Here is a 13,632-nt window from a genome sequence, read left to right as displayed (position 1 = left end):
TGCCCGCTGTCATGCACCAGAACTACGTAGCTTTTTATCCTATTTGCTATTCATTTAACCTTGTTAGTCCACATTCTCGGTGACAAGAATGCGCAGTTCCGGTGTAAAATTCCATTTACGTAAATCACTATCATTTTTTTTTCTGTTTTGATTACTGAGCTGATCTCACAGAATGTATCGTTCTATTTTTTCCTTATATCTCTTTGTTTCTGCCAGAGTCGGCTCTAGAAAATTTCTCCGCAAAAGCGACTAATCATTTGGCGTACCCATTGTCCCTCGTAATCTCTTATCCGTGTCAGTTTGTGCTGCTACTAATTGTGAAACTTCCACCTGGGAACCCCCCCCCCCCCCCCCCCCCCCCCCAGCTTGCCACCCGAGCGGCCACTACTAATGGTGACGCGTTCTGTTGTATACAAATCTGAAAGCTGTGACGCCTGTGGCGCTCCAAGCGGCGCCTTGTGTCGCTGCTTGTGGCATAAACCGGCCCTCTGCTAGTATGCTCTACCTTTTAGATGCCTACCTATACGCTACACTACATGAACTTATCCTTGCCACCTTTTTCGTCTCTCACATGGGCCTTCCTTGACTGTGGCGGAAAAACAGCCCCAGGTTTTCCTTATTCAGTTTTTAAAACTAAATTTGTCACTCATTGCGTTTAGTGTTATTACAACTGCATGTACTACCACAAAAATAATAACAACTCGTCTATTACAAATATAAAAAGACCCTGTTACCACTACCACCACTTCGATTTTTCTACAGTAACTGCAACTACCACTACTACTGTTACTACTAAAACTTCTCTTACAAATGTTAGTACTACAACTTCTACTACGATTATTTACGATATTGTTACGAACACAGACTCTCAAACACATTTTATTGCTGATGGAATTTATCTAGTTTTTCTGTACGGCGCATACCAGGTCTGCGACGGTGTCTTGTCCAGCAATATCTTGCGGCCTTCAGATAGCATGGCGACGGATCAGAGTGGGTCGCTTGAATTTCGCCGATCCCTGTTCGTCATCTGAAGTGCGCTAGTGGACTCCTCGCTCCTCTCTTCCGTTACTGGACCAATCGATAGTAGAGCTCTCGGACTTCGTCGTCTACATTAGGCCCCTCTACTGGCCTCTCTCGTCTCTGCTGTGCTGGTTATCGACTGTACTTCCGCTTTTTTGAGCGACAGCATCTCTTTGAAGATTTAGAATACAAAAGCCCTCTTTTACTTTAAATATGTTGTACGCAATTTCCGCTCTTAAAGCCTGTCCGGAAGTCCTTCCTACATCTTCAACTAGGCACGCTCCCATAGGAGATGATCTAGTGTGCGGATTTCGCCACATTCATAGCTGGTCGTTGCCCTCGTACCAATTTTATTCAGATACGTAGTATAATGTTCTACTCGCCTACTTGGCTCCAAAACAGCTAGCTGGAGCCTTCCGTTCGCATCAGAAACAAATTGAAACGATCTACTTCCCATGTCTCAGTAATTACATCCCTGCTGCCATTCTGGAAATATTAAATTCTTTATTACTGACTGACTTCTTTCTCATTAGCCAAGAATTCCGTGTATTTTTTTCGTATTCTTTTTTCTTCATTCAATATATCGCAGCCCAATTTTTTTTATTTATAGCTCATTTATAGCCCATTAATATAGCCAGGATGTCCTTAGATGTGCTACTTAACGCTCCGCACCAGCCTAGCAGAATTCCTCGCTGTGCCTTTCCCACCACATCAGCATGTTTCACCAATGTGTCTGGCCAAACACTGGTTTGTACCCACAAATATAGTTAATATGGACTCCTGCTACAGTTCAATTACATTCACGAGCAAACGAAACCTCCTTTGTCCCATATCAATAATTCTACTAATTGTACAATTAACTTTACTTGCTGCATGTTCTACGAGTATCTGTGTCTGGGGCCCTATTCTATATCGTTCATACCGATCGGTGCAGTAAGTTAGTCTCGATAGTGACGTCATTTTCGGTTCTTTATCCGAATTTCCTATTCAGTACGCTTCTGAGACCTGTTACCGTACAGTCCTCCCGCCGATTTTTCGACAGTTGTACCGAGAGGTTTTGGATTTCGGTATGGCCCTGTCGTTCGCTTAGCTGTGGTCCATTTACACCTATAATTTGTTATTTTAAAGTATTGAGCGGTTTTAGTTTTGGATTTAGTTATTGTGTTACTAAAGAATCACCGCAGGGCGCGACCGATTGGAAAGTGAGTTCATAATGGACTATTTTTCTTTGTTAGAAAAATGGTTAGGTTAGGTTGTTACTGTGAATGATTACAAAATAATAAAAAAAAACGCTTTCGGTCAATATGCTCTCAAAATACCCGGTATTTTTATGCAATTAAGACCTTAAATATCATTAAATATCAAGACATAGACTCTGCTTACGTATATTACACGAATGTTAACTGAAATTACTAGTGACTTTGCGTACTCTTTTCCGCAACTCACTTTGAAAATAGTACAGCATACACTTTTATAAGACGTTCCCTCAAAAGGCATACAAAATACATGTAACTGCAGCAACATTAATTTAAAAGAAAGATAGTTTAAGTAAAAGAAAAAACTTACCACTAACGGTGTTCGAACAAAGCTACACAGAAGTTAATACTTTACTTCAAGTAATTTAGCAGCAAAAGTTCTACAATGAAACATACGATTTACAGTATGAACTGCGAAATTCTTTTAGTTTTATGGGCAGAGCGCACAGCAGTGCAGCTCATCTGTTCGTCATTAGAGAGGAGTGGCGACGGCTTACCATGTCGCAGATGAAGTTATCACAGCAACTCCGTTTGTCGTATCTCCATGGAGAAGTACGCTGGTTAAGTCTCTATTCGACTATGTTGCAAACTCTTCTGCAGTGACGTTTAACTGGCCACTGGCTGAATAGAAGTGAATTGGTGACAATCCACAGTTTTAGCATGTACGCGCTCATTACTTGTTCTAGTTTCAGTACTTTATCATAATTTCCGACCGCGATTAACTGTTCGTCACGTTTGCTTATGGCTACCGCAATCGCAAATTCAGTCAGTAAAACAGCTCTTGCATACGATCTACAATTGTAATTATGCTCACCGCGACGGTTAACTATTCAGTAAGAGTATAAATACAATATGTAGTTTTAGTATGAAGCCTTGGCTATTAGTAATACTCAAACCGTACTATGTTTCTAAGGATCACTTCAACTTTCACTACGCACTGCGGCTGTAATCCCAAACGCCAGTCGTTAAGTTCCAAAATTTACTGTCTCGTCATGTTTTTGCATATCAAATCAACAACAACAATGCGCGTCTCATCGTATTACCCCCCCCCCCCCCCCCACACACACACACTCCCTGAGTAACTCCTACTCACTGTATATTGTTGCTCAGCTGTTACTCTCGATATCGGTCTCAGTCAGAGAGCCCAAAGATAATAACGGATGTATTACGAAGTCGTGACGTTTGAGTAAGTCGAATATTGGTGAGCGTATATCTCTCTCTCTCTCTCTCTCTCTCTCTCTCTCTCTATCCAGTTGTCAGTATACAGCTTTCTGATTAGCAAACAGACTAGCGAAGTTTTCTCCAATCTTTATCGGCCGTCAAATTACAAGTAAGAAGGCCTTCATTCGAAATAAAATGCGTCTTGTGCTTACAAAGAATTTAACATTCTGAAAATTCTAATCATCCGCTCTAGTTGTTTTTGTGGAAAGGGATGAACAAAATTTAAAATTAAACAATATTCAATTCATCTTTATTTATTATCTCTATTCAACATTTGAAAAAAAAATGATTTTTGTCAGCTTCTGTCGCACAGAACAGGTTTTTCGCTAGACTTTGCTAGTTACAGTTTTTGCATTAGCTCTTAATCTAAGTCCAACATATGTTGATGCAACCCATAATGAATTTTGTTCCGTGCATATCTTCCAAGTCGACAGACCGAGTTCACGAATTGAGCGTAAACCCTGCCCAAATCTGCCACGTTTGCGACACTACGAAATTTTCTCTCACAACAAACTATAATTTTGTGAACAGCTTCAGAAACAAATTTAAGTCCACACCTATGAACCTGCTGAGTAAATGCAGTTGGATCACACAAAGGATTTTTGCAATATGTGGGGTCACTTTCTTGGATATTCTCAAAAAGCTGGCACACTCACAACATTTTAAATTTTTAAATTTTTTAACGAGAAATCCTGCTATGTAATACAAAACATTAGGGAGAAAAAACAGTTTGATTCAAAACCAGGAACATTAGTCTTGCATCCAGATATTATGCTCTTTTCCTTATAGTAGACCTTAGAGAGCTGACTGGAAGTGAACGGTGTTCGGATTATTATTCCACCCTCCGTTAGCACTAATACCTGAAAATGATAATTCCAGTTAATCCTGAGACACTGTATACGGTAAAAAATATTGAAATGGGACTGTCTATCGGAAAAGAAATTTTGTAGCTAACGTTTCTACACCTTCAATTGGCAGCAAGAAATCCAGAGCAGATGTTTTGCTAGGCTGCCTTAGAATGGGGACACCTTCAGTGGAGATGGATTTCAAAAAAATATGCTACCTCTTCAAAATAATTTTGACAGAAACTAATGTTAAATAAATTCAATGATTGTTAATAGCCTTTACCATAAATATGGCTATAGTTTCATATATCAAAGAGCTTGTCTACTTTTCTAATGAACGCAGCGTTTGTAGCCGATCCTTATCTCTATGCTGATGCAATTTGAAGAATTCAGTAGCATGTACCACGCTTGAACTCACAGTCTGAGCATCGAGAGAGACATTCGTTTTCTTACTGTGGAATCTGATGTGCTGCTTGGTGACTGAGTTGGCAAATTTCAAGCCTTCACCCTCCTGCATTTCATTATATTAATTATGTAACCCCGCTGTACATCACCAACTAGTCTGTAAAATCTATTTATCAACCAAAGTTTTTCGTGCGAACTTAAGCACGTGGCAAGGATCCAAAATGGTATAAACATTGCATTCAGCTGACGGGTGTTTAAAATATGAAATAATATTCTCGGGGTCATAGTTGCAGCCCAAGTTTTTCAAAGCTTGCAGGTTCAGAAGTGGGCCATGACAAGTAATCGTATGACAGCACCAACAGGAGGCGTGTACGGAGTAATTCGGCTATAAGGTCAGGTTGAATGCTATTTAAAAAAAGGGACTGTACAGTTAAACTTCTTCTGTGTGATAAAATTTGGAAGACTAATACCTCTCTTACTAGTTCATTAGAAGCTACTAGCCTAATGCCGGCAAAATTGACATAACTACAATTCCCTTTTGTAGTACTGTCCCACAACAGTTGCTTTCGAATCATCATACTGTCAAAAATTAATGCATATTCTTTTAAGCAGAGTTCTTCCTCTACATTTTCTTTGAAGTAACTGAACACTTCACTTACGAACACAGGTTCACAGTTGACAGAACAGATCCGAGAACTGATGCAGTTTGGAGGGGGCAAACAAAATAATCCTGTAGCCTTTGGGCGAATGAAAATGTAATGTCACAGCAAACTGTTTGGTGATATCAGAGTACGTCGTGGCTTATTTGTCGCACACAAAAGTTTTTCAACTGACTGAAATGCAATGGAAAACCACTGAAATTAAATGTCAAATGGTTCTGCACGTCACTATTAAGGTGTCCTTTTTACTTAAGTTCGTCAGTCAGCAGGGTCATCATTGAGATCTTTTTGTTTCTTCGGTTTACAGCCATACGTAACCTACTTACGATCTTCCTCAGACTTATTTTTGTCGGTAGCGTATATTTGTTTGTGTTCGTTTGCTTTCACCGTGTGCTCCAGGAAACTTTGCCAAATGTATACCTGCTCGATTTACGTCCTGCAAGAAAGAAGGTCGTTGTAATACTGCATACACGGTATTTCACAATTACAATAACTTTTTAAGTACGCTGAGAAAGAATGCTGTACTGACAACAAAGAGAGTGTAACGTCAAACCGGATGAGCTCAGTAATACGCGGACTTTTTTGGTTTCAGGCATCCGGCACCCGGAGGAGCTGTCGTTGTGCAAGCCGCTGGAAGCGAACCACCTCAAGTACAACCTGAAGGACATGCCGTGCGCCAAGAAGCGGTCGCAGGGCGACACGCGGGCCTCCAACGGAGTGCCGGCCGACACGAACACGTTCGTGGCGGCGCAGGGCGGGGGGCCCAGCCCCTCGGGCTCGACGGGCAGCCTGGAGCGCGGCGGGGGCGGCGGCCAGCCCTTCCTGTGCGCGCCCGTCACGCCGCACCGCGCCGCCCACAACGCGCACGGCTCGCCCATCGGCTCCCCCGTCACACCGGTCAGTCGCCCGCCCGCCTCCCGCCTGCCTGCCGGCCAGCCTACGTGTCCGTGTTCTTAAGAATAAGTTGAAAACGCGGAATAAGAATGAGCTTTACACGTATACGGAGAGACACCTATCATACAATGAGTCAATTGAGCAAGGTGGAAGTCGGCTGGGCACGTGGCATTGACGGGTCATACAGAGGTGCAGTAGAAGACACCGACTACAAACGCTTTAGGACGAGGGGGGCACGTCTGATCGAAGACCAGACGGAGAGATGATGTCAAAGAAAACCTACGGAGTAAGGTACACGGGAATTGGGAAGCACTAATGTGGAATCGGGACATCTGGCAGAACATCATTGAAGAGGCGAAGGTCCACGATAGGGTGTAGACTGTAGAGTCACCAGGGCCTGCCTTATGCATATCCGAGCGGGTCAACTGCACAGGGCCCTGCGCTTCTAGAGCCCTTCCCCCCCCCCCCCCCCCCCCCCCGCCCCCTCCCCCATGATTTCAAACTATCTCCTGAAATATTGGTATTACAGATAAATTTAAAAGTTGAAGTAGCTTGCTTCTGAGACAACTTTTAATAGGAATCCAATATAACTGAAGTATATACCCATTGTGACACGACAACGTGACTACTAGTGTACGTCACAGAAAACTCTTGCTGCATCGTAATCGAGGGAACCGAATATCTACTGTTAACATTTGGCGCCTCCGTAAAGAGAAAGCCGTTGACACACTCTCAGCGCCTTTCCGCACCCTTGCAACACCTTGTTAGGCGACGGTCAGCGGCTCTCTCTCACAGATTAATTTGTTCATTCTCGGGAGTATAAATTTACGTTTGCAGGTCACACCGATTCGTGTTGTGTGTGTGTGTTCTGTGTTACGATGTGGTGTTTATCCTGTGCGTGTAGTCTGAAGTGCCGACAGGGAAATGTCTCGTGAGGCGGGCAGGTTTAGGATATACGATTCAGCTGCGCAAAAGAGCAGGAAAAAGCTGCACCGTGAGCAATTTTTGAACTCACAAAGAGGCGCTTTCGAAAAGTTTCTTCGTCCAGCATTATCACGAGAGTAAAACTGAAGTATGCTTAAGTGGCGATAACAGTAGTCTCTCATCACGTGGCGCTTTTGGCAAAAATGGAAATGAAGGAATGCGAACTTCCCGCTATCCCGCATTCAGTTAGGTATACAAACAGCGATCGTTAAATATTCACAAATCCAGGCCTAGGCACCTTAACATCTTCCATGATACATGAAATTGTACAGAAAGGCCCTTCTGAAAAGGTAAATTTTGATGATCTTTTAATGAAATCGGAAGAAAATTTTCACCTCATATTTACTCAAGAACTTTACCCTACGGCGTAAAAAGGGATCGAAAATGGCTTGACTATTCGAAATCTACCAACGAAGTTTTTTTGTTATTGTAAAATTTTTGGATCTCCTTCAAATAAGCTGAAAGGTGATGGACTGTGTCACTCGATTCATTACGAAATCGGCTTCAAGAACATAAACAATCATTTAACCACACAGATTGCACAAAAAAAAGAAATGGCTAGAATGTGAGACACGGTTGAAACAAAAAAAACGCGGTGTTGATGGAACTGACGTTGAACTAGTAGAAAAAGGGACCTTGGCCTGAGGTTCTAAAGCGAATTGTACTCGTCATCAGGCACGTGGCTCAGCATAACATGGCCTTATGAGGAACCGGTGACAAGCTCTAACAAGACAGTGTTGGTAATTTTCTTGATTCAATTGAAATGATAGCAGAATTTCACCCCGTTTTGAAGAAATATTAAAGGTATGTAAAAACTCAAGAAATTTATGACCATTATGTCGGAAAAACATTAAACATAAACTCATAAATTTATTTGCCAACAAAATAAAAAAAGCGTTTTTAATTTTGTTAAAGAAAGTAAATATTTTTCAGTCACAGTTGATTGTACTCCTGAGACAAGCCACAATGAACAGATAACACATTTTGTCAAGTTTGTAAACTTATCAGAAGACGCAGTGGTTGTAGAAAAACACTTTCTCGACTTTTTGAACATCATTTCAATAACAGGAGAAAGTTTGACCGAAATCGTTTTGTCGAAACTAGGTCAATTAGGTCTGTATGCAGGTCATGACTGCAGAGGCCAGAGTTATGATAATGGTGAAAATATGAAACGCTATCTATGTGATGTTCAAGCCTGAATTCTAAAGCGTAATCCAAAGCCATTTTATATGCCATGCGCTAACCACAATCTTAATCTAGTTTTATCAGAAGCAGCAAAATCTACAGCAAAAGCGGTCACATTTTTTCGTGTAATTCAAGGAATATACATTATTTTTGCTGTATCCACTTAGAGATGGGAAATCTTATTGAACGGAGTACAAACTTTAACAGTGAAGAAGCTTTCAAATACTCAAGGGGAAAGGAGGGTGGAGGGTGTCAAAGTTATAATGCACCGGACAAGATAAGTAAGAGACGCCCTTCTTGAGGTGAGCACGTCACTGATGTATCTAAAACGAAGACTTGCAGTGAACGAACTAGAAAACTTCGAGTTTATTGTAGGCGTTGTCGTTTAGTACGATGTTCACTTTGCCACTAACACGGCAAGTAAGCCACATCGAACAGAAAACGTGGACGTGAAAGTAGCAACTAAATCCCACGATAGTTAAGTTTATTGTGAATTTCCATGAAGAAGGTTTTGTTAATGAGCAAACAATTGTAAAAGAGATTGTTGAAAGTTTACAGATTGACCGAAAATTTGAAGAAAAGAGAATTGTCAAGAAGACAAAGCGATTGGATTATGAAACTAACGACACGGTTTGCTGGGCGCAACTTCCAGAGGAGAGATACAAAACTGGTTTTTTCTACCGTATCGTTGACAAAGTACTAAAAAGTTTTAAAGATAGGTGTTGGGCAACTGGCTAAGTATTCCAAAATATTCGGATTTTTGTTTGCTCCAGAAAGTTTGAGACACATACAAGACGAGAACTGAAAATGCTATGTAAAAATCTTGAGTAAGTATAAACATAAATGGTGAATGTTCAAAAAACATTGCTGCATCAGAGCATTTTGACCAAAATCAGTGTTCAGAGAAATGGTGCCCAAGGATATCAGAACTCCTGCCCAAGGATATCAGAACTCCAGTGCTAATACTGAAATACGTGAATGAAACTGTAAACCCGTTTTCCAACATTTATATTGCCTCCTTAATTTTGCTAACCAAGCCAGTGAGTGTCACCTCCGCTGAAAGGAGCTTTCCATGTTTAAAGCTGGTCCAGAATTATTTCAGCAGCAGCGTCTCGCTAGAACACCTGTCGTCTCTTGTCGTGTTGTCAGTGGAACACGACGTGGTTTTGAAACTGAATTTTGATGATATTGTTGATTAATCTGCTCGTCGAAAAGTAACGAAAATATGTTTTGTGTAGAGTGTGAAACTCAGAATACCGTTTGTGTCCGTCACTCACAAATCATTTAATTTGAAGTGAAGTGAGGCGACAAATACATTTAAGAGTGTGTCCTGAACAAGATATGTGAACATTATTCGAATTTGAATTTCATTAAATTCGAAGGATTCCCGTTACTTTTTATTACTAACAGTTTATTAATTACCATTCCTATTAAGATTCCTTCTCCCTCGAATTATTTACCTCTCGCAACAGTCGGTCCGATATAATAATAGTCTTTTGACATAGTATGCGCAACAGTCCCGCGCTGAAGTTCTGCAGAGGGCCCCGCGCTAGCCGAGGCCGGCTCTGAGAGCCACAATTAAAAGACTACCTTGAAAGATGCACTTTGGAAGCAATTTGAGAGCTAGTCTAAAAACAGAAAGCATTTGTTCTTCCTGTTTTTGTGGATTTAATGTCCAAAAACATACTTTTTTATTTAGATTCTTCACCGAGAGCACTTAATCACAGCCGGCCGCGGTGGTCTAGCGGTTCTAGGCGCTCAGTCCGGAACCGCGCGACTGCTACGGTCGCAGGTTCGAATCCTGCCTCGGGCATGGATGTGTGTGATGTCCTTAGGTTAGTTAGGTTTAAGTAGTTCTAAGTTCTAGGGGACTGATGACCACAGATGTTAAGTCCCATAGTGCTCAGAGCCATTTGAACTTAATCACATTAAAGAAACATTTGGCAGTGATTTTGGAAAGGTATCTTCTGTGTATTCAGAGACTGCAATGGACCCAAAAACAGGTCTTCGAGATACATGGTCTCAGTTTACATTTCGGAAGACAATACTACCTTGAAGACTTCAGATGTCTACAGTATCAGCTTCACTGAAATGTTATCACGGTGAAACCACATAGCTATGATGCATTATAACAAATTTAAATGGACAAATATGAACAAAATTATGTGGAACGTATTGAAAATTTTCTGATCTTAGAATATCTCTGTAAATGTCCTCTCACTCTTCCAGACAAACTGTTGCTCCTTTGTATTTTTTTCTTCTCTACTATGTAAGAGGCATTTTCACTTGCGTCTGTTGTCTTTTAGGTTTGAAGAGTGCTGTGTACAAATTTCTCAAAGTGTAGAAAATTCTAAAATAAACTCGCCATAAACATTTTCACCACCTGCATATCGACAAACGTGTTTGTGGTTACAAGGGGAGTCCACGACGTTCGGATGACGGATTTACGTCTGACACTTTTAGTAGTGCATTAGGAAAACATAATATGCAAGTAGTAAGGCGTACTACCACAGTCTGACATAACACTTGCGACACTCCATTTCGTTTTTGTTACTCTCAGCGATAGCGGCGCCGCAAGTGGTCAGCTAGTGGCACTTCTGAATACGATGTCGGATGAGTGCGAATACAAACGTTTATATTGATTTGTAACGGAGTTGTGAAATAAGATGTGTATATAGTACCATAAAAATCGACAAAAACTAAAAAATTAAATCACATTTGTGATTATTTAGTCGTCTAAGAGACCGCGGAAGATACGAAACGGTGAATTACGAGACAGTTTATTTAGATTTCTTTTGTAACGTACAGACGTTTGCTGAATAACGTCGTTTTCCTTTAATAACAAAAAAATCGCTGGTAAACACTACAAGACCTGACCTCTTACAGAAAGGTGCCATGCGTCTATCTACACTTTCAGCCAAATCAGTGAATATGGAACGTAGGAAACCCGTATGGAATGTAATACTTATGTTATTGAACGTATCAAATAAGCCACCACAACTGTAGCTTAAGAGAAAATCACATATATGTGATAATAAATCGCCAAAAGCGATAAAACTGTTTCCCAACACATGAGACACGAATTCTACAAATGTTGCTCAATCTGAGCCACAACCGGCAAGAATCCTCAGTACATTGGCTTGATAATAAAAACCGATCACAACAGAAATATTTGCTTCTCTCTCTCTCTCTCTTTTATTTTTCCTTTATTGAGTTCCGATTCCCCCCCCCCCCCCCCCCCCCTAAAGAGGGGCGGGCTGGCAGCAGCATAGTACGCCGCTCTTCAGCCTAGAAAAATTTGTTTTAAAAAGATGAAGATAATAAATAATAAAAGCAGGCGATAAAATCGGTGACTTACATGGTAAAATGGCGGAAAATTATGGAAATTAAAACATAAAACAAAGGCTTGATGATGCTAATAAAATACATATGAAGCAGACAGGTAAAATAATAGACAGACAATTAAAAAACACGGCGACAGTCTCGTTTCTGTTCGCAAGAGATATAAAATTCACACTCAGCGACAGCATGATTTCTGTTCGCAACACTTTGGAAAAACGAACAACACTGAACATTCAGTTGAACACTACACTAAAAAGTGGCACAAATATGATATACCACAGCCGAGTGCAGACGGGGGAACCTGGACAGATGATGGGAAAGAAAAGGGGGGAGGGAGGAGGGGGAGGGGCAGGGGTGGAGAGGAAAAACGAAGTGGGGGAGGGGGGAAAGGAGCCGATGGAGGACGAGGACCCATAAGAGGGGGGGGGGGGGTTGCTTCTAATGCATGAAATATATTTATATAAGCTGCAAATATAGACACATTCGAAAGTATTTTGTCATAAATGTGTCGTAGCTTATGGAATAAGTGTGGTTTGGGTGTTTTTACATATGTTTCACGATAATTTATGTCCCCTGATAACTTGCTAACGCAAAAATGTAACCCCTATCCCATTAATTAAATAGAAAATAATTAAAGACGAACATTATCCTTACGACACATGTATCTGCTTTCTACCGCTTAGACCGCTAGTGTCGCTCCATCTGTCAAACGGTAACAATTTTCATACCAGTGTCGTGACTGTGGTACTACTAAGACGATTTCGAGAAAATCGCAAGAGAAGTTTTTACGCATCAATGATGTAGCGGGGCTCAGCGACCCTCAGCACGAGTTGGCGGCCGTCATGGGGTTAGCGCAGGATCAACTCATACTCTTCTTATTTTTCTTTTTTAATTCATATTTTTTCATTACTAGGCTTATTATTTCGTACATATTGCATCTGAAAGGAAATATGACGTATAGGCACATATATTTGTATGAAATTATAATGAATTTATAATGTTATTTCGCAATTTACTAATTTCTGTTATTACAACAAATATTATGCGGCTTTTATTTCTGTAGCCAAGTTAAAAACTTTATCAAGCGCCTTCAAACGTGTTCATATTTGATTGACAGCGAACGAGAAATTGCCTGTCGTGAAAACGTTATTGAAATAAAGTCAGTCGTACATCGCAAATGTTCGGCACCGACATATAAGACAATGATGTTTTACGCACGGTTTGAATCCAGATTGTCTCAAGAAAAAGAAAGTTATCTAAATTTTAACTAGCTTAATTTTTCCTTAGAAAATCTCAAGATTCCTTGTGCATGCGGTAAAACTGCATTCATTCGATGTAGTAGGTGTCGTGTCTATCATCCTGCTACTTGTAATGTCGAAAGCACATCCCACGATTAATCGTACATTAGTCTCATCTCTGGAATATTGTAACTGATTATTTTAATCAATAAAATTATTTGCACCTTTATTTATCGAAGTTTGACTTGGGCGTTCCCAGTCTGTCCCTCGTCCTCGAAACCTGTGTCGCAGATCGAAGCGACCAGGGGCGAAACAGTTGTCTGTAGCTGACCGATTGTAGATGTAAGGGATTTCGGAAATCACGTCAACCATACATTTACAGGAAAACATGATGCGATTGGTCATTTACTTGTCGATATTTGTTACGATAATAAGCTGTGAACCGTGGACCTTGTCGTCGGTGGGGTGGCTTGCGTACCTCAGCGATACCGTAGGTGCAACCATAACTAACTAACGGTGAGGTATCTGCTGAGAGGCCAGACAAACGTGTGGTTCCTGAAAAGGGGAAGCAGCCTTTTTAGTA

General features: G+C 40.9%; 1 protein-coding gene across 1 annotated transcript in view; it reads left to right on the top strand.

Annotated features, from left to right (window-relative positions):
* The window catches only part of LOC126480807 (unc-112-related protein-like), a 606,017-nt gene that overhangs the window by 547,753 nt on the left and 44,632 nt on the right, over nucleotides 1-13,632 (top strand). Inside the window, exon 3 of the mRNA XM_050104130.1 lies at nucleotides 5,999-6,303. Within this exon, the coding sequence (XP_049960087.1) occupies nucleotides 5,999-6,303 (305 nt within the window). The remainder of the gene's footprint in view (nucleotides 1-5,998; nucleotides 6,304-13,632) is intronic.

This window comes from Schistocerca serialis, chromosome 5, assembly GCF_023864345.2.
Source record: "Schistocerca serialis cubense isolate TAMUIC-IGC-003099 chromosome 5, iqSchSeri2.2, whole genome shotgun sequence".
Classification (NCBI taxonomy): domain Eukaryota; kingdom Metazoa; phylum Arthropoda; class Insecta; order Orthoptera; family Acrididae; genus Schistocerca; species Schistocerca serialis.
Note: the sequence above shows the minus strand (reverse complement) of the source record. Positions and strands in the feature narration are given on the sequence as shown.